At 52.7% G+C, this 22060-nt stretch overlaps 1 protein-coding gene across 1 annotated transcript in view; it reads left to right on the plus strand.

Moving 5' to 3' along the window:
- Positions 1-22060, plus strand: part of NKD1 (NKD inhibitor of Wnt signaling pathway 1) — a 74013-nt gene continuing 51953 nt past the window's right edge. The window contains exons 1-3 of the mRNA XM_019643623.1: positions 1-157; positions 285-317; positions 981-1114. Coding sequence (XP_019499168.1) covers positions 133-157; positions 285-317; positions 981-1114 — 192 coding nt within the window. The 5' untranslated portion in view covers positions 1-132. The remainder of the gene's footprint in view (positions 158-284; positions 318-980; positions 1115-22060) is intronic.

Here is a 22060-nt window from a genome sequence, read left to right on the forward strand (position 1 = left end):
CGGCGCCGCCTCGGGCTCCGCTCGGCTCGGGGGCTGCTCCCGAAGGAGGCGAGCCAGGCGAGGCGCGGCCAGCCGCGGGGTCCGTGGGCCGGGCGCATGGCTTAAGGACGCCCCTCCCGCCGCGCCCCCAGCATGGGGAAACTTCACTCCAAGCCGGGTCAGTGTCAGCGCCCGCGCGCCGGCCCCGGGCCCCCGCCGCCCTCGCCCCCGCGATCGCTAACTCTCTGCCTCTCCTTTCTTTCCGGCTCCCGCCGCCGCCGCCGCCGCGCGCGATGTGCCTGCAGCCGCCGTGTGCAAGCGCAGGGAGAGCCCGGAAGGTAGGAGCGCGCGGGGCGCGGACCAGGGGGATGGACGGAACGGCCTAGCCCGCGGGGTCTCATGCTCGGGGGCAGCCCCACCCCCAGCTCTGGCCACTAGCCCCACACACCCGCTCCTGGAGCTGCCTTCGTGTCCCCTCCTCTGTCCACCTCCCCCCTCCCCGAGGTCCTGTGCTCCCTCTCTAGAGCCTCAACCCCCCCTTTTCGTGGTCCCCGCCCTCCGCGCTCACTGCACCCCCTCTTTAGACTCCCAAGCCCCTGCCCCCAAGATTCTGCCCTCGCTTTCTGGTCCCCAGCTCCCTCTCCTGAGATCTCGGCTCCCGCGCCCACTGACCCTCAGTTCTCTTCTCCTCGCCTCGTGTTCACCGAACCTATGTTCAGACCCTCACCCCTTCGCTCAGCAGTCCCGGCCCCCGGGGCTCCCTCTTCTGATCTCCAGGCCCTTCCTCCTTGGGTACTGCTCCCCCTTCGCGCTCCCCTCTGGGTCCCTGTTTTTGGAGCTTAGCTGGATTCCCTTTGATTGCCTGCATCCCTCTCTTGGATTGTGTCCCCGCTCTCAACCCCCGCCTGCATCTCCCCCGCCCCCCCCCTTTCCCTCTTCTCTGGGGTAACTTTCGGCCAGCCGGTGGCCAGACTCAGGGGCGTGTGTCATCCCTGACCCAGGTGACAGCTTTGCTGTGAGTGCTGCCTGGGCTCGGAAAGGCATCGAGGAGTGGATTGGGAGGCAGCGCTGCCCCGGTGGCAGCTCCGGACCCCGACAGCTGCGGGCGGCAGGCACTGTTGGCAGAGGAACCCGGGTATGAACCCCAGACACCCCTCCTTCAACCTACCCACCCACCCCAACTTTTAGCACCCTCTTGGGACAGCTTCTAAGTTCAAACACCCCTTCTCAGCTGCCCCTGCCCCACCAATATGACCCTGTACCCCTATGCCTTGAGGAACCTTAGAGGTGACACAGGTGGCAGTCTCCTGTCTGGGTCGGGGCAGAGGGCCACGTGGGAGAAAAGGTCCTAGGTGAGGAGGTGCTGCAGGTCCATTTGATGGGGAATCTTGTCTGTACCGGAGGAATTTGGCGGCCTGCTCTGACTATCTTGTTTTTGTGGTCAGCATTCAAAGGTGGGTTTAGAGATGGGGCTAGTGAGAGAGGGAAGGAGTCTAGGGGTATCTGGGTAGCGGGCAGGACTGTGCTGGCCTCCTGATGTGTTCCAAGTGTCTGTGACAATTCATCACTACCATCTGCCTGGGAACCCCTGTTAGAGCAGGCTGCTGTCTGGGTGGCAGAGCTTGGGAGGCACTGAGACCTGTTCCACTCCCTGTCTTGGCCCACGATGAGAGCACCTCATTCTGCTATAGCCTGGGCCCATCCCTGAGCCTTCACCCAGTGGGTCCCCAAGGTTGGAGTTGTTCCTGGGGGAACAGTAGATGTGACAGGGGACTGAGTGAGTCCAGCGCCAGCTCCTGGCCTGGGACTGGTGATCACAGATGTCCTCTGAGCTCTGGAACTCTGCACGGGCTTTCAGATGGTCTGCGTGGAACTCAAGAAAGCCAAGGATCAAAGGATGAATCAACTTTTTGATGTGACATTTAATTTTTTTTTTTTTTAACTTAGAGGGGAACAGACTGAGTCTCGGGTCTGGTTAGTTCTTTGGTCTTGTCCATGGCTGGGGAGGGGCCAGTGGAGTTTTTAGATGTGAGTGTGTGTGTGTGTGTGTGTGTGTGTGTGTGTGTGTGTGTGTGTATTTGAGTGGTGAGTCTTGGGCTGGGTACAGCTCAGTGGCAGGGGCCAGTGCTGGGAGGTGAGCCTCTGGATAAAGCCTATTCTCGCTCGTGTATGAAATAACCTCTGCGTCTGGGAGAAACTCCCATCTCCTTCTCCACCGCCACTGCTTAGCTGGGCTTTCTCTTCTGCGTTTCTGTTCATCTGTTGGCTGGGTTGGAATGGGAGCTGCTGTCCCCTAGTACAGGTCAAAACTGGGTGGGTGGGGGGCACTGCAGTTAGGGCCCTTTAAAAGCAGACTTACAGACTGGCTTGTCGTCCCCCATCATTGCTAGTTTTTGATCTACTTCTTTAGAGCCCAATGAAAATGCTCTGATTTAGCCATACGAACAAATACATTTGTGGCTCAAAACAGGCCAACTGAGTGGATTTCCATTAATCAAGTTTTGGGTTTTTTCAGCATGTTTATTTTTACAAAGTATTCCTGCAGAATGCCATTTTTTTTGCAGCCCCCCCCCCGTTTTTTTTTCCTTTCCTAAACTGCCAGGCAGTTTGCTCCATGCTTTAGGGGAAACTTGAACTACAGTGAGGGCTTACTTCAACTGACTTTTATCTTCAAAGCCGTAACAAATGTTACCCGCATGTTTTTGGTGGGTCTCCTTGGCATCTAGTCCTGGAGGATGGAAGGGAGGAGGAAGGAAGGAGAGAAAAACAAAAGTCTGTCGTTTTTAATTAAATAGTAGTGTTCCCAGCAAGAGGAATGTGAGCCAGTAAAAGTTGCCGTGGGGGGAAGTGAGGGAGGGTGGGGAGGGGGCCCAGCTTAAGTCGGTGGCTTTGTTCAAGTCACAGAATTTTGTTGCCGGGTTTCTTCCCCCAGCTGAGGACAGCATGGGATGGTGCTTGCCCCCTCCAGTCCTCTCCCCCTGTCTCAGAGAGAAGCACTGAGGGGTCATTAATGTTTATTCAAAGCACTTTTGAAGACAGTGAGACACACAGCCATCAGCATGACATATGTTCAGTGGTGGAGGGTGGGCCCCGCCATCCAAGGTATTAAGGGGAGGGGATCTCTGATTTCTTGAGAGTTGTGCCTAGTGACTTGGACCCAGACGCCTGGGTGCCTGCCAGCCCTGACCCAGCTACTGAGTCTGAGGAGGTGGGGGTGACAAGTACACCCTGGGAATGGTCAGGTGAACCCAAGATGGGGGCCTGTAAGGCGATTTCAGGTGGTTTCTGGAGGAATAGTTTTCATCTTAATAGTTAACGTTTTTCTTTTAGCCGAAGAAAAAGAACTAGAACATCAAACCTATGGTTTCATGGATACTACTGCTTAGGATGAAGCTAAGTTGAAAGAGATAGTCTAAAGCGGATTCTGAGAAGAATAATTCCATGCAAGTGGTCAAAGTGGTGACTGTGGGGATGGAATGCCCCAAGTTCGGGAAACACTGAGACCCTGTGCAGGACAGCGGTGGGCAGCCGTGTGTCTGGTGTAATTTCCGTGATTCCCAGCAGCACGGAAAGGGTGGCTGCAGGTTCTTCCATTATATCACCAGGATGTAGGAGGGTGTGGGCTCCAGAGCCTGCTGGTTCCAAGGGCTGGCAGAGGTCCCCCCAGCAGCCCCAGGCCTGCCTTAGGAATCACCTCTGTCTCCACTCCTTTGCCGGCCTTTAACCAAAGTGGCCGGGGACACATGAGTGGCTCATCTAACTAGCGTTATTATTATTGCAGTGGTAACTACTAGTTATTAAGTGCCTGTATGTGTCAATTGCTTTGCTTACGTTATCGTAATCCTTATAACCGTGTCAAGTCACCAGCCAGCCAGTGGGGACTCTGTTTTCTCCCTTTCTGGAGTACTTTCTAGGACAACGGAAGCCACATGTGGCAAAGCCCTGTGCCAGAGCGTCTGCTGCCCGGAGGGTGTCGCACTTACTATTTCTCAGAGAGGTGGCAGCCTGCTGGTTGTGAGTCCTTCAGGGTGAGGCAGGTTTTGGGATGGGCAGAAGCATGAGAGGTCCCTGCCTACCCTCATCCTCCCTGGTGGGGTCTGAATAGCTTAGTAAACGTGTGGTGCGCGCAAGTCGCGTGCAAGGTCCTGAGGTGTAGAGGGCAGCCTCGCTGGCACCGACCTAAGTGTGCCCTGAATACAAAAATAAATAAAGTCTGGCTGTGCCATAGGAGCGTGTCACCTTGTCTAAGCCATTTTACCTTTGTGTACCTTAATTAGCTCATCTGCAAAATGGGCACAATAACATTCTCATCCCTGGCAGGGTTATGACAGATAACTCTTCAAAACGAGTGGAACCCGGGGGAATGGTACTGGGAGGTTTGCTGAGACACTGCTAGGGGTGGAAATGGGGGGCCCAGATTAGGAAACCAGAGGCTCCCCCCACCCTCTACACTGTAGACTCACTTGGAGGAACACAGGTGAAGGCCAGGGCCTCTGCTCTTTCTGTGGGTTCATGATGAACTCCAAGGGAATATGAGCTCAGAGGAGAAAAACAACGAGGAATGCCAGGTATACAAGTACTACAAAAGAAAAACAATAAAATGAACAATTTACATGCCAGGCAACAATGTGCTCAACAATTAGAAATTAAAATAAGCATAATCATCTCAAGGCGATTAAGGAGGGTGGTATTGGAAATATGATGAGGAACGGGCAGGTATAAAAGAAAACCAGTTGGAAATACTGGGCCTGGAAATATAATGGGTGAAATAAGAAAGCTTAGACTAGATGGCTGGAATAGCATGATGCACACAGGGATATTGGCAGGACAGCACTTGGAGAGGCAGCACCTGTGTGCACGCTCGTGCAGTATGTACACGGGTGCATGCGTGCATGTGCATGGCCGTATTTAAGACCATCGCCTCCCCCCACCGTTTGGCCCTTTTGTTCTTTTATAGCAGAGCTGCCTGAAGAGAACGTGAGACTGGTGCAGGCGAGCCTGCCTCTGGATCAAAGGTGGCTGCCAGGCGGTTAGGTAATTTGATTAGGGGACACCTAGTGCATTTTGATATTTGGGGAAGAGTGGGAGGGCGCAGGCCCCGTTGGAGCCCTCCGGGACGCGTGGGGCTGGGCAGTGAGATTGGAGGCTGGCCCAGCTGCTGCCCGAGTGCTGGATTCCTGGGGAATTACCCTTGAATGATACCAGTTGGCACAATTAAAAGACCCCATGTCTTCACCATATGGAAAGTGTTAGGCCTCCTTACGTGGTTTCAGAGCTATGTGCCTGGAGGTGGACTTGACATTTGAGGTAAAGCATAAATCAAATATTTGGTGTTTCGGAATTAAAAGATGATTTGCTTTGAGGCTGTTGGAGGCATTTGGGCCTCCATTCTTCTGCATCTTTGAGTTCTTCGCAGAGGGCCTCCTTGGCCCATGGCACCCAGGTCAGCTTCACAGCCCTGCCTGGGAACTTTCTTTCCCCCTGGGGTGTAGGGAGGGGAGACAGGGGCAGCTTGAGCAGGGCCAGGTGCCAGGTGGGGCATCTGGTTTCCGATAGGTCTGCGTCCCTCAGCTGGTGGGTGGTGGGCAGGGGTGTCCTGTTCTGAGTGCTTTACGATGTGTTGTCTGGGGGAGGCTTCAAGAAGTATCTCGCCATCCCTTCAAAATTTTTCTTCTTTGAGAAGGAGGCTGGGTTCCCCGAGTGAGGCCCTGTGTGTGTTTTAGTTCCTCGAACCCGGGAGCAGCCCCTCTACATTCATGTTGTGTACAAACTGTAATAAACCCCTGGAGAAGCTAAGCCAGGAAATAACCGTGGCGTGTCCCACAAGGTCCTAGAGCCTAGAGGATGAGTCACCCCCTCTCCCAAGGGGGACACCAGAAGTGAAGAGAGAAGGTGAGCGATGAATGGACAGAGAGTATTCCTCTTTGTACCAGGGAGCTCAGACACCCCTTGAGGGCTTGAAACAGCAAGGCTGAGCTATGAGCAGTGAAAGAATTGCTTTCTGAGTAATGCGTCTTCTCTGTGGTAGCGCCAGGGCACAAAGTGGGCACTCAGCCATATTTGCCGAACGAATGAGTGAATGAATGAGTGGAAGATAGATTAGGTCACTATCTGTGCCTCGTCCTCCCCCAGACCCTCTTCCCCATCCAAATGGAACCGGAAGCAGGAATAAATGGAGGAGTGAATTAGGCCTTTTTTTTTCCAGGCATTCAGCCATTAATTAATTGTGATTAATAATGAATTGCCATTAATTATTAATTCCCTAGCTGTGCCAGGCATTGAAGATACAGTGGCAAATCAAAGGGACGTGGTCCCTGTCCTCCTGTAGTTTCCAGTTGAAGAAGGATAAGAACGTACACCGGCATGACGACAGGCAGTAACGCTTGTGAGAAGCTGCGTGAGCGGCATCCAAGTGGAGGCCTGCGAGACCCTGTGGAAGGTGTGGGGAGAGGGACGGGCATGGGCAGGGGCGAGCTGACTGAGGCCCGGGCGGGCTCTTGGCCATGGAAAATGGGTGGGGGTTGGGTTGGGCAGTCGAGAAGGGAAACTGGGCTCCAAGTGGCCCTGCAGCCTGTGGAGACTGGACATCTCTCAAGTCTTTCTGAAAAGCCCTGCTCATGTGTGGCTCTTGGCCCATTGAACTACCTGTTCCTCTGGACAGGTGTGGGGCAGAGCTGGGTGGGCAGTCAGCATGCCCCACCCCGTGCTGCCACCAGCGTGCTTCTTATAGCTGATTAACGTAGAGTGTCATGTGTTGTACTTGGGGACAGTCCTCCAGCTGTTTGGATGCATGGGTGGCCCCTGCTGCCCTGTAGCGGAAGAGGGTCAGCTGTAGGGCTAGAAGCCCAGCTGTGGTGGGATGTGGGGGGCCTGAGGGGTGGGATTAGCTGCTCAAGGGCAGAGAGAGGCACCCCAAAGGCTAGAGGACAAGAGGCAGTGACAAGCCGATCCCGGAGAGCCGTCCTGCCCCAGAACTGCTGTGAGCCTCTGCCTAAGAGAGGAAGGCGCCTTGCCTTGGTTTACCAGATGCGTCTGAGAAAGGGGTGTGCAAAGTGACCGTCTTGTCAAGGAGCGAGGGTAGTGGTTAGTGAGATCAGCTGGCGTTGGTGTCAGGCACCCCGTAATCCTCTTAAGTTTGGGGGTTCTGGTAGCCTCACTCACTGGCTGTGAGTTCACAATGTGCTTTGGTTTTAGAAACTTTTGGAATTTTTCGGTCGCTTGGTGGATTCCACAGCAGGCACTTCTGGCCGCCTCCCCGACTTCCCTCTCTTTTTTTCGCTCACACATGTTCTTTTTGCGGCTCTTGTCTCTCACAGACATTCTTTCTCTTCCTCACGCTCTCCCTCTCCCCCTCCCTTCCCCTCTCCGCCCCCACCGGCTCCCCCTCTCCCCGAGGAAGGAAAAAATTCGGAGTCTCACAAACAAAATATCTGCCATTCCATCTGAGGGAGAACTGAGGCAGGAGCCCAGAATAGCCTGGAAGAAACGCCAGAGAGCTGAAGGCCTCAGTTGTTTAATCTGGAAGGCGGTCTTTGATGTCACCGTGCTCCGTTTATCCTGGGAAGCTGCCTGCGTCTTTATGGCTGGCTTAAGACTCTCCCCGCGTGAAGAATGGCCGAGCTGCTTCAGGGGCGGGAGGAAAAGCCAGATCACTCCCCAAAGGGCAGGCCTGGTGATGCTGCCTCTCCTGCCAAGCCCAGGTGGGGTGGAGAACATTTTCTAAACAAGCATTTCCAGAGACATAAGTAATTCTTTGATAACTTCCCGGGAAAGAAGAGGGGGCTGTTTATCCATGTGGGCACCAGCCACGGGGCTCTGCAAGGAAAGCCGCAGGTCCCTCCACGGCAATCATCCTCAGCCCCAGAAAGGTGGCACGCACGAGCTCTCGCCAGGCGCCCTGCCCGCTCACCGGGGTGCACCCCGTGTGTGTGTGTGTATGTGTGTGTGCATTTAGAGGGCTCCAGGGTTGGTCTAGGCTTCGCTCGCCTCACCTTTACTTGTGAGCCACATGGCCTGTGGCCTTGTGTGTGGCTGACACCTTTCAGAGGACCCCAGGGTACTAGGTGGGCTTCACAGTGGTATGGCATCAGCCGAAGGGTCCCTCCCTTCATTGGGCCTTGAATTTTCCAGCTGAGAAGTGGGCTAAAGCATTTATTATAATTTAGCAACTATCTAATGAATGTGTTCTATTCAAATCACTCGTGCATCTGTGCCGTAGACGCCGAGTACCTACCTTAGGCCAGGTACACACTTGCTCTCTCAATAGACTATGGCCCTTGTTTTCATGGAGCTTACACTACAGCAGGAAGTACTTTTGAAAACCTTTTTCACAATCTGAGTTGTGATTTGTGCCTCAAAGGAGAAGTCCTGGGTGCTGTGAGAACATTCAATGGGGATCAGCCCTAATATGGGTGGCGAGTCATTGCACAAATATTTGCTTGTACGTATGATATCGTGCAAACTGTGAGGCATAGGACATAGTTCCCGCCTCAGAGAACTTAGTGTTTAGTGGGACTAAACTCTCATCTTTGCCTCTCATCGGTTTTTCTTACCTTATTGCATTGGTTACGATCTCCTGTACTGTTTAATAACCATTAAGTATGATGGTCGTTGTTTATCGAGTTAAGAAAGCTTTCTTCAACTCCTGGCTTGCTAAGATTTTTAAAACCAGGAGTTTATTTAATGTTATCGAATGCTGTTGGGGTGTTGATGGAGCTGATGATTCTTTGATGATCTATTAATATGTGATTTATACTGTTGGATTTCCTGATACTCAACTTTGTTTGCACTCCTGAAACGCAATCCTTCTTTGTCACGATGATAGATTGCTGTTTTAAAATGTTGTTGTGTTTGATTTGCCAATGTTTTACCTTGGATTTTTGTGTCTATTCATGTTAGGTTGGCTCCTAGTTTGGGAAGGTAGAAACTGAGCAATGAAGACAATGTTAAGGGAACGTCAGGAGACCCTCTGGGGACTCTGAGTCTAGCGCATTGAGTGCCCACTGGTCTGGGTCAGAGGTGGTGCCAGCAGAGCTGTGATTTAGGCCCACAAGTGAATGGGGGAGGGCTGGTGGCGAGCAAGGCCAGGGGCGGGGGTGTGGTAGCACCACGAGTGTCTGCTGGGTGGACCAGTGGCATGGACTGAGGGGGGCAGTTCATTTGAGACGCTGATTGACTGAAGGGGGGTCACGGCCTGGGGCTGGGGGCTTTCTCAGCCATGTTATAGAGCTTGATCTTGGTCCACGGGGGGGACAAGCAGCAGGCCCTGTGTGAGCGGCCAGCGGGGCAGGAGTGAGCCCCGTGACCTGGGGGAGCTCTTGTGCGGGGATAGGTGGAATGTGGGGACGGGCTCTCAGTTGTAAAAATACTTCGGAGGATAAAGAGGAGGCAAGTGGCTATTCTGTGGGCTCAGTGAGAGGTTCTGGAATGTCTGCGTTGGTCCAGGCACAGCTCTTAGTTCTTGGGGTCTTCCGGGGGACCCTCGAGGAAGCCACAGGCAGGCGAAGGACCAGGAGAAGTAGCATTGGACATAAGGCAGCATAGATGGTGGTTGCAGCCAGGACGCTGGAGCCCGATGTCCTGGGTTTAAGTCCTGGCTGCACCATTTTCTAACTATGGGACCTTGGGCACAGTCAGAGGTCCGGCAGGAAACATGCTCCCCGCGGCGTGGGCAGAGTTAAGGGAAGCTTCACGGGGTGTCAAGGCACCCAGGGACTGACGGGTCCCTGGCAACAGTGGGTGGCTGTTACCACCCCCAGGGCAGAAAGGACCAGGGGAAGAAATGCTGTTGGAGGCTTGGGGTTGGATCCCTGTAGGTTCTGCAGCTGAGGAGCAGGGAGGCCAGGCAGGAGCTATAAATACGGAGGATTAACCATAGTCAGACACAGTTCAGCAGTGAGGGGGCGGAGAAGAAGCAGCCCATGTCCGTCTCCTCACACCCCGTGCCTGCCAGGGCCTCCCATTGGCTGAATTCAGAAGTCAGAGGCCTGGAAACCCCGTGAATTGAGCCTCAGGGGTCAGCTTGCTGGGGCACAGATGGGGTAGGGGTGGCAATAGAATAACCCCTTCTGTGCCTCAGTTTCCTCTTCTGTAAAGCGAGGATGATAACAGTCTCTGCTTCATGGGGTAGTTGTGAGGACTCAGACTGCAAAATGGTTCGCACTGCCTGGCATGCATAGTAAGCGCTCAATACACGTTAGCTATGAACGTTACAAAGCTATGAAGAGACACAGGGCTATGGAGACTTGAGGGGGACTCTTTGAAGGTGGTGGCATGTGCGTAGGTCACTGAAGGATGGTCAGACTAAGACCAGGGGTCAGAATCTAAAGGACCTACAGGGCCCAGAGAAGTCATAGTAATCAGTGCCTCAGGCTGGGAGGGAGACACCTGGGAGGTGTGGGGACAGGGCTTCCCTGGGGCGCCCTCGTCTAGTCTCAAGGGGGCGGCACCACTCAGCCCCAGCCAGCCGCTGTCCTGTGGGAATGTGGCCCTGGTGTTGCCACAGCTTCTAATCAATAAGAGAATCCAGCCATCTGGATCTTTATGTGAAATAGTTCTCATTTAAGAAAACTATTGTCAACCAAATAACATGTTTAGAAAATACTTTCTTTGGGTGGACCTGGACAGCACGGTTTGGCCTGTGGTACCCTGGCTCGTGATGGTTGATTTAGACCTACCCGACTTTGGTGTGGTATGAGCATGTTAGGGACGATAGTAGTTACAGGTGAGTATTAAAGGTGCCTTATGCTTTCCACACATTCTTTTTTTTTAAATATTTTTATTGGAGAATTGGGGAGGAGGAATAGTGTTGGGGAATTAGGGGGAGGGGGAACGTTATTTTTCCAGGACCCATCAGCTCCAAGTCAAGTTGTTGTCCTTCAGTCTTCGTTGTGGAGGGCACAAGCCCAGCTCCAAGTCCAGTCACCGCTTTCAATCTATAATAGTTGTGGGGGGTGTAGTCTACCATCCCATGCGGGAGTCGAACCGGCAACCTTGCTGCTAAGAGCATGCACTCTCACCAGCTCAGCGGCAGCTCACTTTGGACGCAGCTCACTGGCTCATGTGGGAATCGAACCGGCGACCCTGTTGCTCAGAGCTCCCGCTCTTAACCAACTGAGCCATTCGGCTGGCCCTCCATGCATTCTTTACATGTGCTATTCCCCTGTGTACAGATGAGGAGACAGGCTCAGCAAGTTAAAGTCTCGACCCCAGCCAGGGAGAGCTGGATTCAGGCAGCACTGAGGCAGCAGGTATAGCCCAAGCCAAGGCTGGGTGCTGGGAAGTCATGGGCAGGATATTTCAGGTTGGCGGCGAACAGTGAGTGGGGGCAGGTGGGGGAAGGACAGTAGAGACGTGGTTTGGGGGAATCTATACTGAGGCCCAGCCTGTGCACATAGTGGGCGTCACAGGTGTGGTTGGAGCTTTCCAAAGCAGACTTCCTGGGTGCAAGTCTCCCTGCACCTCTCCCCGGCCGGGTGGCCTGGGGCCCTGTGATGGTGCCTCTCTGATCCTCAGGGTCACATCTGGACTGGGTCGAGGCACAGCTCCTGCCTCCTGGAGTTGTTCTAAGAGTGAGAGTTCATGATGGCGGATGAGGGAGAACAAAGCCGGCGGCGTCCCTCCGCCTGAAACCTCCTAAAGTCGCTTGTTCATGATCACGCAGATGTGTCCAAGGACAGGAACGGGGTGCCGGAAGAGAGAATAAGGAGGGGGCTCTTCTGAACTGGGGAGCGATGTTTAAGCTGTTGAGACCCAAAGAGCAACCAGCCAGGGGATGAAAGGTTTGGTGAGAGCATCTCAGACGAAGGATTGGAGAAGCACAGAGGCCGGAGGCACGGCTGACGCTCAGAGAAAGACTTCAGCCCACTCCGGGCGTCTGACTTAGGACCAGGCCCTAGTCTTTGGTGTTAGGGCAGAAATTCGCGTTCGGCAGAGGGGCAGGGTAGTGCCTGGGGTGGGGGGGTCGGGAGGGTCTGTTATATGTTGTAACTCATTGTGAGCCCTTGTCCACCCACTGCAAATCTTCCTCTGTAATTTCATTTTCTCACTGATGTCTGTTCACTCCAGCTTCGCTCCTTCCTGGCTGGGTGGGAGGTTGGGGGAGAACTCTCAGTCACAGGGAGTAGTGTGAATCAGGAGCCGATTGGTTGGCCTGCCATGTGCTGCCCAAGCCCTCTGGCCATGAGTGCAGAGCTGGGGCCCTGGAGAGCATAAAGGGCCCCTGTTAGCAGGATGGGCCTGTCCACCCTCAGGCCACAGGTGAGGGCTGGGAAGACCACAGCCTCCGAGGATGTTTTTCTAACTCCAGAAAGCCACGTGGGCTGGCCCCTCACACAGGAGCTTTGGCTTGTGGTGGCTCCACTGAGTGGGTTTAGGGGTGCTGGTTAGGGGTGCCACTCCGTGTATGGCTTCCAGCGGGAGCCTTGTTATAGGGCAGTTTGACCTTGACTCCGTTGTTTTACCTTGTTTTCTCCACAGTGATCTAGATAGACTTCAAAAGCAAAAAGATGACGTAAGGAAACGACTGCAAACCAGGGACAAAGTGGGCACTGGGGGCTTCTCTTCTCACCCTCCTGCCCTGGAGACCCACAGGGGCGCACAGCCTCGGGCAGGCCTGGGTGCGTGCCTCCTGTCCCCGTGTCCTGTGGCTGCCACTTCGTGGCTCTTAGGGGTCCACTGTGAGCCCGTGCTGAAGCATGGGTGCAGCTTGGAGCTCTGTGCCAGGCCCCAGGCCACGCACTTGATTCTCTCAGCACCGCTAGGAGGCAGGTACTGTTCTCTTCCCCATTTGCTGGCAGGGAAGCTGAGGATTTCAAGAAGTATGCCTCTTTACCCACAGTCACTTGCCTTGGAAGCGGAATTTTGCTCCAGCCAGATTCAAGGTCGGTCTGATTAGAGCGCCACCTTGAATCAGTACAGATGACTTTTCTTTTTCTTGAGTCATATGTTATCAGCCCATTCATTGCTCATGAAATCAATTTAGTGTCCAGCATCAAAAACAATGACATAGAAAAGTCTAAAAATATGAAAAAAATATCACATATAGGAAGAGTAAATATTGCTTTGTGTAACTTCTTGTTTGTGTTTTTTCCCCCTTTTTTAAAATTAAATTTGTTGGGGGTGACATTGGTTAGTAAAATTATATAGGTTTCAAGTGTACATTTCTATAATTCATCATCTGTATGTTCTTCGTGTAACTTCTTGTTTAGTTTATAGACATGGATTTACAGACATAGCTACCCATGTCTGAGCTAGCTAGCTAGATCTATCTATAGGTATACACACATCTCTACCCAAACCCAGAGGTCCGTGATAACACCTGTCTTACCGTGGGTCACGATCAAAGTGTTTGGTCACTGGTGTGATCGCTGAGCCTGAATGCCTGGTTTCAAGTCCTAGACCTGCTTCTCACTAGCTGGCTGTGTGATCTTGAGCAAGTTCCCTAACCTCTCTGTGCCAAAGTTTTCTTTCTTGGCTTCACGGCCTTTTGGTGTGTGGACTTCTTGGTCAGAACAGATTCTCCCAGGATGGCTGTGGGTGCTTTCTTGGCCACGTCCTCCCTTTGCTTAGGGCATCAAGAGAATGAGGAGTCCTTTGTGGGTCCCCAGGTCCCCTCGCCTGAGAAACCGGCCTCTGAGCATGAGCAGCAGCAGCTACTTCCTAGGAGAGAGACAGGGCTGCGTTTTTGGGGACTAGACAGAGCTCTGTGCTGGGAACCCTGAGCCTGGGTCGGGGTTGGGGGCGTGGCTTAGCTAGCAGGTATTTCTTGCGTAATGAAGAAGAGGAGGGTGTTTAGGTTATGTTTTGCTGTGTAACAAATTACTCCAAAACTTAGTAACTTGATCATTTTATGATTTGCTTAAAATTGTGCCGTTTGCGTAGGGCTTGGCAGGGGCAACTTGTCTATGGCTCTGTGTGGCATAGTTGGGGTGGCTCAAACAGCCAGGGGCCAATTGCAACAACTCCACTTGGTTTTTTTTGTCAGGGGCCTCTGTTTTCTTCCAGGTGGCCTCAACACATGGTTAGCTTGGGCTTCCGCTAGCATGGCGGCCTTAGGGCCATCAGACTCCTTCCATGGTGGCTGACTTCCCCAAGAGTACAAAAGTGGAAACTGCCGGACCTGCTTAAGGTTTAGGCCTGCAGTTGGCAATGCCACATTCTCTTGGTTAAAGCAAGTCATGGGTCCAGCCCAGATTCCGGGGAAGGGACAATACAGGGCCATAAACACTGGGAGGTAGGGCTCCTGGGGGGCCATCAAAGCTCTCTGCCAGAGAGGATGCGGTCTCCTGGGGAGAAACTGCTGAGAGGCTGAGTCAGAGAAAGGACTGAACGGTGTTTGTTGGGTTTCGGATCCTGGCAGTCACCGCTGGGTTTGGCAGGAGCTGTCTTGATGGAGCGACATCAGAGGTGACACTGGAGCGGGTCACGAGGGGAACAAGGAACACTTGCACGTAGGCAGAAGCACATGCATGCAAGAGCATCTGTGGCTGTGTCATTTGGAAGGATGGGGACTTTGTGACAACTCCAGTATCCATCACTGAGGACAGGCTAATAAACAGCGGTGCAGCCATCTGATGGCTCTCTCTGTCACTGGTGAAAAAAACCAGGTGAGTGAGGGCTGCATACCGACGGGAAGGGGGCTCGAAGATGCTGTTGACGGAGCAAAGCAACAGCGAAGCCTACATGTAAGGTGGTCCTGTTTTTTGCATTATACGATAGCCTGTTTGGGCCTAGGTATCTATATATTTGCAGGTGCACGGAGAAAGATCTGGAAGGGTACCCTGTCAAAGGCTATTTCCCTGAGGAATGGAGTGGTGGGAGGTGGTGAGGACCAAAGGACTTTCACTTTTCGCATTATACATTTCTTCATTGGGTGACTTCGTTTTCTTCGATGAACATGTACTACTTTTGTGTTTTTCAAAAAGCCGACACATCTTGCAAGAGACGAGGACGAAGACGGCATGTGTAGGCAACTCTATGGGGAAACTTTACTGGTGGAGGTGGAGAGGAAAGACAGTAGCTGAAGGGGCCTGTGGGGCTGGGAAGGACTTGGGGCCTGGCCTGAGGGCCACCTGCATCCGAATCTCGTGAGCGCTGTTTAAAATGCAGACAGCTTGGGTCCCCACTCCCCAGACGCCCACTGAAGCAGAGCCTCTCTGTACCGGCACCTGTACTGATGGGACCCTGGGGACCCTGTAGGAAAGGCGGGGGAGGGGGAGGGCGCACGATGGGGGGAAAGCTAAGGTGGAGATGGCACGCCCCATCTGTAGAATCACAGGGATCAAGTGAGTGGCCCTGTGGAGAAGCCGGCAGTTCCCTACTCATGAGCAGCTCTGCCAACGGCTCTGTCTCCTGTGCACTCCCCATGGCTCCTTAAACCTACAAGTGGATTTAGAATTTTGCTGACAGTTCTTGATACCTGGCTTCTCTTTCAAGGGCTGCCAGGCCCTTCCTTTTTTGTAAGTGGGAGGAAGGAGATGTGAAAAGGACCTCTAGATGTGCTGTCCAGTAGGGCTTTCTGTGATGATGGAAATACTGTGCGCTGTCCAGTACAGGAGCTGCTAGCCACCTGTGGCTATTGAGCATGTGGAACGTGTGACTGAGGAACTGAATTTTCAATCTATTTTATTTGAATCTATTTAAATGTAAATTTAAATAGCCACGTGAGGCTAGTGGCTGCTGCATTGGACAGCACAGCTCTGCACCAAGAGAGGAGATTAGCAGGAGGCTAACCCCGTCCTGGCGGGAGGGTGGCAGGGAGCAAAGAGTTACTCGCAGCAGGTGGTGGTGGAAAGAAAGCTCTGCCCCCAGGCAGCACTGCTGGAGCCATCCTGGGGGCTTTCCAGACCCCACTCCTTGGAGGCATGGCTTCCCTCAAGCTTGGAGGGAGGCAGCCCCACTGGCCACTGCCGTGGTCAGTGATGGGAAGGAAAGGGTCGTGGGGGATTGGAGCCCCTTTTCCTCGTGTCACACATCGGGGCCTTCTTAACCTTGGAGGTCCTACTTGGCAAATGCTTCTGGGGTTCTTGGGTGAGGACTCATCCCTTTGGCTCTGGTCTGGGGTCCTGCAAGGCGAAACCCGGTGCCGAGACTGGCGGTGGCAGCACCGAGTGTGCCAGCTCTTCTCCCGTAGCAAGCGCCAGTAATTGTCCGGAGTTTTGTGGATTGCAGAGCCTTCCTCATGGTGATTTGTTAGGCATTCAGTATTTGCAGAAACCTGGCCAGGGTCAGGATTCACACCCTGGGGAAACTGAGGCCAGACTGCAAAGTCCGTGGGACTCCCCTGTATCCTCAGGGCCTTTTGCACTGCACAGCATGTGGCAGAGGCTCAGAGAACATTTGCCAGGTGAATGGGTCTCAGAGGGGCCTAGCAGGGGGCACAGAGCCTCAGAGGGGGCAGAGTTCAGCGCCTGGCCGTCCAAACACCCCGCTCTTGGCACAGATACACAGTGCTTCTCAGCCTCTGAAGAGCACCCCTGCTTGCTTCTCCCCTGCCCTTCAGAAAGGGCCCTCACTTTTTCTCTTGTGGTAAATGAAGTCATGTACATGGTAAAAAGAAAAAGAAGGAAAGTTCCAAACAGTACTAAAGGATATGCAAAAAAAAGAAGCCCCTCCCTTCCCACCCACCTTTACCACTGGCCTGTCAGCCGCTTCTCCCCAGGGGTCTGCGGTCACTTTGTCCTCGAGGCTCCTCTCTCGCTGCCCCCTCTGTCTGTGCACGCTTATCCCGGCACAGGCAGTGGAAGCCCTCATGGCCCACAAGACTGGGAGGTGTTGGTATCTGTAGGTTAATTGAAAAATTCGTTTAAGATGGAGAACCATAAAAAAGGGATAGAGGCCTTCAACATTTTCTTTGAAGTTGTGTGTTATAATCTAGTTCTGTACCTGGCTTTTTAGAAACTTAACAGTATATCTTGGAAATCATTCCATATCCTTACATATCATCTCATTGCTGCTCCTCATGGCTCCTCAAGTCTTCCATTGTAAAGACGGACCGTCATTGCTCACACTGATCCCCTGGTGTTGGGCACCTAGGTTGCTATGGGCTTGTGCCTGTGGTCCGCTTTAGATGAGTGGTGTGCATTTCTGTAGCTGTGCTTCTGCACGCGTGCCCACCCCCCACATACACACTGCATACCCTGATGTCATCTCCAGGGCTGGCTCTCCTCCCCCCGGCCAGCGTCATCAAAACCTAGGAGGAAAGCAGCTTCAGGAAGTAAGCATGGCCTTCCCTGACTGCATTAGTCAGGATCCTTTGAGTTTTAAGCCCATCTCAGCTGCTTCATACAGATACGTTACTGGCTGGTATAACTGGGAAGTTCGGAGGGAGTGTTGGGTCCAGGTACAGCTGGATCCTGGACCCCCAGCTCTGTCCCAGGATGGCAGCCTGTGCCTCCTGCTCTGCTGTCTTCTAGGCTGGCTTCATTCTCAGACAAACTCTCTCCAGGAAGCTGCAGTTTGGCTCCTAGCAGTCCAGGCTTCCATCTCCGGCTAAAAGAGACAATTCCAACGAAAGCCCAGGCGGGGCTTCCATTGTTTTGATGGGTCATGTGCCCATTCCAGCACCAATCCCTGTGCCTCTGACGGTCTTGGGTCACATGGCACCATGGAGTGGGGGCTGCGATCAGCCTCCTCACCCCAAACCTTGAGGACAGAGAGAGAGGGGGTGGATGGTTCTCTAAAAAAAAACAAAACCACCTGTGAGAAGAAGGCTGCGGAGTGCACACTAGGGGGACGAAACCAACATCTGTGCACAGTCCGGCCCCTGGGGTAAGACTCACTGACCACAGCTCCGGTCAGCAGCAGGAGAGCATGGGTGGGGACAGGCAGCCCAGCAGTTAGGCGGCCACCTCGGGAGATCCACTTCTTGCTGTTGGATCTTGGAAGAGAGCGGGGGGTTGCCACCTCCTCCATGTAGCCTGTGTGGGTCGCAGCCTTCCTTTCAAGCCCCTGGCCTCTCCACTATAATCATAAATCTATGATTCCAAACCTGCAGAGGGTAGGTAAGCCTCCTTGGGGAACACGCCGAATCTGATGGTGTCCCTTTCCTCACATCAATGTGCTCACGCCTTTCACTCCAATTTTAGGGTACTCACAGCCCTAAGGTTAAGAACCCCTGCCTTCGTTTGTATGGCTGTTTTTTAACCTCATTTTATTAACTTCTTCCCCTGTGTGCGTCTTCTCCCAATTCCAGGGGGTCCAGAACTTTGAACCTGGGCTTCAGATCTGGGTTTATACTGAACTCTATCAAATGTTGGGCCTTAGTTTCCCCGCCTGTGAAATGAAAAAAAGACTACCCACTTCTTGGAGTCATCTCAGGGATTAAATGAAATAACGCACATAGTGATTTAAGACTTAGCCAGTAGTGAGCACTCAGTAAACATACTCAGCAGCCTTCGGAGCTGCTGAATGGCAGCAGGACTCCCAGGAAACCCACTTCCGTCTCCCTGGGCCCAGGGAAGCACTTGGAAGGGGTTTGGATGCTGTTTGATGGATGAAGAGAGAACATCTTTGTTCGCTCAGGAGTTGCCCTGTAATGAGTCTTCTCCACTTCCACTATAGCTGGGAGGTTTCAGTGACATCCAGGTGTCTCGGGGTTCGTTGGGGTTCGTTGTTGAGTGCCTTTACACTATGATCATAAGACACCCCTCATTTTATAAGCTGCCTCCTACCTGGCCAGGGACAGGTCACAGGTGACAGCTCACCTGTGCCTGATGGCCACTTGATGGACTTCCCGTCTCAGCAGAGTCCTTTCCAGCCCCTGAGCACCAGCCAGTGGCTCCCCTGCCCACCTGGCTGGACACCAGGTCCGGGGTCGTGGGTATTGTTCTGTAGAAATTCGAACTGGTTCTTTGCTTGGAGAGCATTAAGACACGAAGTCCCTGTGGCGAGCAGCAAATTAATCACAGTGTTAAGGAGGGAATGTCGGGTAGACATGACTTCATGAGCTTGTCATAAAGTCTGCCCCTGCCATGTTTCACTCTCCAAGATTTTTGACTTTCAGAAAAGGAACCACAGATAGAGTTACCAAGTTTTACAGAAATATTTTTACTGGGCAGAAGATTGCTTTATGGCAAGAGCCAGTTATTTCAGGAGACAAGCAAAGAGCTCTTTATTCTCACGTTTTGTGGGAGGAAAATATTATGCTGAGAAGCCAGCATCTTGGAGGGGCCTTTTGAGAGGTCAGGCCCCATTTCTGGAGTTGGGAGTGGGTGACATGAGATGGTGCGGGGACTTGGGTGGCCCCCCACTCATGTGCCTGCTTTCTCCTAACCCTCCCTGGGGATTTTGGGCTTGTTTTGCAGGCAGAGGAAGCCTAAGGTTGCAGAGCAGCAAAGGGAGGTGGTCAGAGCTGAGCTATGACCTGGAGATGCAGGGTGGAGAGCGGAAGAAACTGGGGGTGGTACCCCCGGTGTGTGAGGCCACCAGCTGGGGAAACAGCAAGCCTGGGTCAGAGCTGGCTCTGCCGTTTACCAGCTGTGTGACTCTAGGTCCTCATGCCTCTGAGCCTCCGTTTCCCATGTGTCAATGGGGGATGACGGTTATCCGTCGCATGGGCTTGTCAGCATTAAATGGGGTCATCCATGTCAAGTGCTTACTCGTTTACTCTATCCTCGATGTCCGTGACGATTGTTGGAGCCTTCCTCCATATTCCAGAGCCAACTCACCCTGCAGCATCCTTTGCTGGTGCCTTTGAGGGCAGTGGGCCTATTTCCTGAGTCCCAAGCGAGGACTTCCAGCCTGGTAGTGCAGCGAGGGTTGGCAACCTGGGCCACCCCAGCAAGCTGGCGATTTGTGGGCCTCACTCCTTAAGCTCCAGTAAGTACTTCAGTTCATGGAAGGGACTGTTCTCTCCTGGAAATTGGTGGTGGTGGTGGGGGGGAATATTCGCTTGATGGTACTCAGGGAGGGTGGGTTTGACCTTTGCAGATTAAGATGCTGTTCTCCGTCTCCCTCCTTCCCTCGATGTGGAAGGAGGGTGCCTGCCAAAAGTTTTGTTTGCGTCTGGAGCAGCCATGTGCCTGATAAGGAGACAGCGTCTTTGCCCCCTTCTCGCTTCTGACCATAATCTCTTTTAAGTTGGGCGGTTGGAGAGGGTTGATTTATTTCGTCCTCTTCCTCACCTCCCTTTCATTATTTAGAATGCGAGGGAGAGTTTATCTTGTTCTCGAGGAGATCTATCGTTTCAGCTTTGGAATGGCATCCAAGTTTACAGAATGGAGTCTGGTGCCCAGAGCCTTCGGGTAAATATTTTGGGAAGTTGGATTCCACTGGCATTAGGGCCCAGGGGCTGGGCAGTGGGTGCTTTTCCATGACGAGATGACTGAACTTGGACTCCTCTCATGCCGTGCCCTGCACGTGGGATACGTGCGCCGGCGTCTTGGTGCCCAGACTTCCTGCGGCGTGTGGGCCCTTTCGGGCTGTGCTTTCCGCTGGGAATCCACGCATGGCTTCCTCCCTCCCTGCAGATACACTTGCCCCTTCTGTAGCCTCGGAACCCACGCTTCCTGCTTCTTCCTTCTCGTGCACCCGCCCCCACCCCTGGAGCCTTTCCCTGAGGCTGCCCCCCTTGTCCCTGAAAGCCTTCCCGTCGCTTTGCCGACTCCGCGTATGTTCCGCCCTGGGTTGGCTGAGTCGGGTAGGTGGGCTCTAGACAAGGTCTGTGTTGTCTCAAGCCTCCAGTTTCCTCATCAACAAATATGGATGGAAGTAATAGAACCCCCTCCCCCCGCCAGGGTGAGTGTGAGGGTGAAGATAATGGGTGAGAAACCCCAGGGCTTGGTGTGCAGTAGGGTTTGGTAAATATCACCCCACCAACCCCATTAGATTATAAGCTACTTGAAGGCAGACGCCAGTTCTGTTCATCTTTGTGTCTCCTTGAGAGTATGGCTTGTCTGTAGCCGGCCCTGAGGACATGAAGTGAACCCACTGGCTGGTTAGGAGTGGTGGTGACTCTCCGAAGGGTTCCCTGGAGGGAGAAGGTCTCTCAAGCTTGCTTCTCAAGGCTTTGGGGAAGATAAACACTATTGCTTTAGCAGAGTGGCTGGCGCGCAGAGGGCACTGTCCACTGTGGTAGCGCCACTAGCCTGGCGTGGCTGCCGAGCATTTGAAATGTGACTGGGCTGGATTGTGTAACAGATTTTAGTGGCTTAGTATGAACACAGAAAATATAAAATTGGTCATTAATCATTTTTACATTGATTACATATAGTGACAATATTTTTAAATGGCAATATTTTAGGTATATTGGCTTAAATAACCTTAAAATTAATTTTATTTGTTTCTTTTTAATGTGCCTACTAGAAAAATTAAAATTACACACATATTACTTGCATTCCATCCCTGTTGGGCAGCCCTGGTCTATATTCTAGACCATTCCCAATGATGATAATATTGCCCCAAGGAGGCAATGTTTTTGGGGGTCAAGTAGTTTTGGGGGGGAGGTAAAAAAATCTCACTCTTTTTAGGTGTAAAGTACAGATATACATATATATCTGTATAAATAGGCACACAGCATATCTGTGGTATTAAAATTTCATGGTGGGATGATTAGGGAAAAAAGCCTGCACAGGCTCTGCATCGAGTGGGGGGCAGATAATGGAAAATGAGAGACATTGACTGCTCCAGAGACCCAGACCCGATTCAGATGCTGGCTTTGCCCCTACTTAGCTGTGTGAGCTTAGGTGAGTTCCTTAACCAACCTGTGCCTCTGTTTTCTCACCTGTAAATGGGAGTAGAAATGGTACTTACCCCACAGAGCCGTTGTATAGATTAAACAAGAAAGCCTGTGAAATACTTCACTCGGTATCCGACATGCAGAAAGCAGGCAATAAGTAGGAAAGTCATCGTGATTCACATCAATATGCAATTAATATTAATGTAATTAATATCTGGCCTCTGGAGGCCGAACAGGGAAGAACTCCCACTTGCAGAATTTGCAGAGTGACCATACGTCTGTTAGGCTCCATGTTTTCATCTGGAGAAACGTGTTGCTGGGAGTGCTATACATCTGCGCAGTGCTGTGTGCTGAGCCTGGATGTGATTGGAAGGTCTTTGAGTCAGATGAGCACCCTCCCCCCCA

The sequence above is a fragment of the Hipposideros armiger genome, unplaced genomic scaffold, assembly GCF_001890085.2.
Source record: "Hipposideros armiger isolate ML-2016 unplaced genomic scaffold, ASM189008v1 scaffold_4, whole genome shotgun sequence".
Taxonomy (NCBI): domain Eukaryota; kingdom Metazoa; phylum Chordata; class Mammalia; order Chiroptera; family Hipposideridae; genus Hipposideros; species Hipposideros armiger.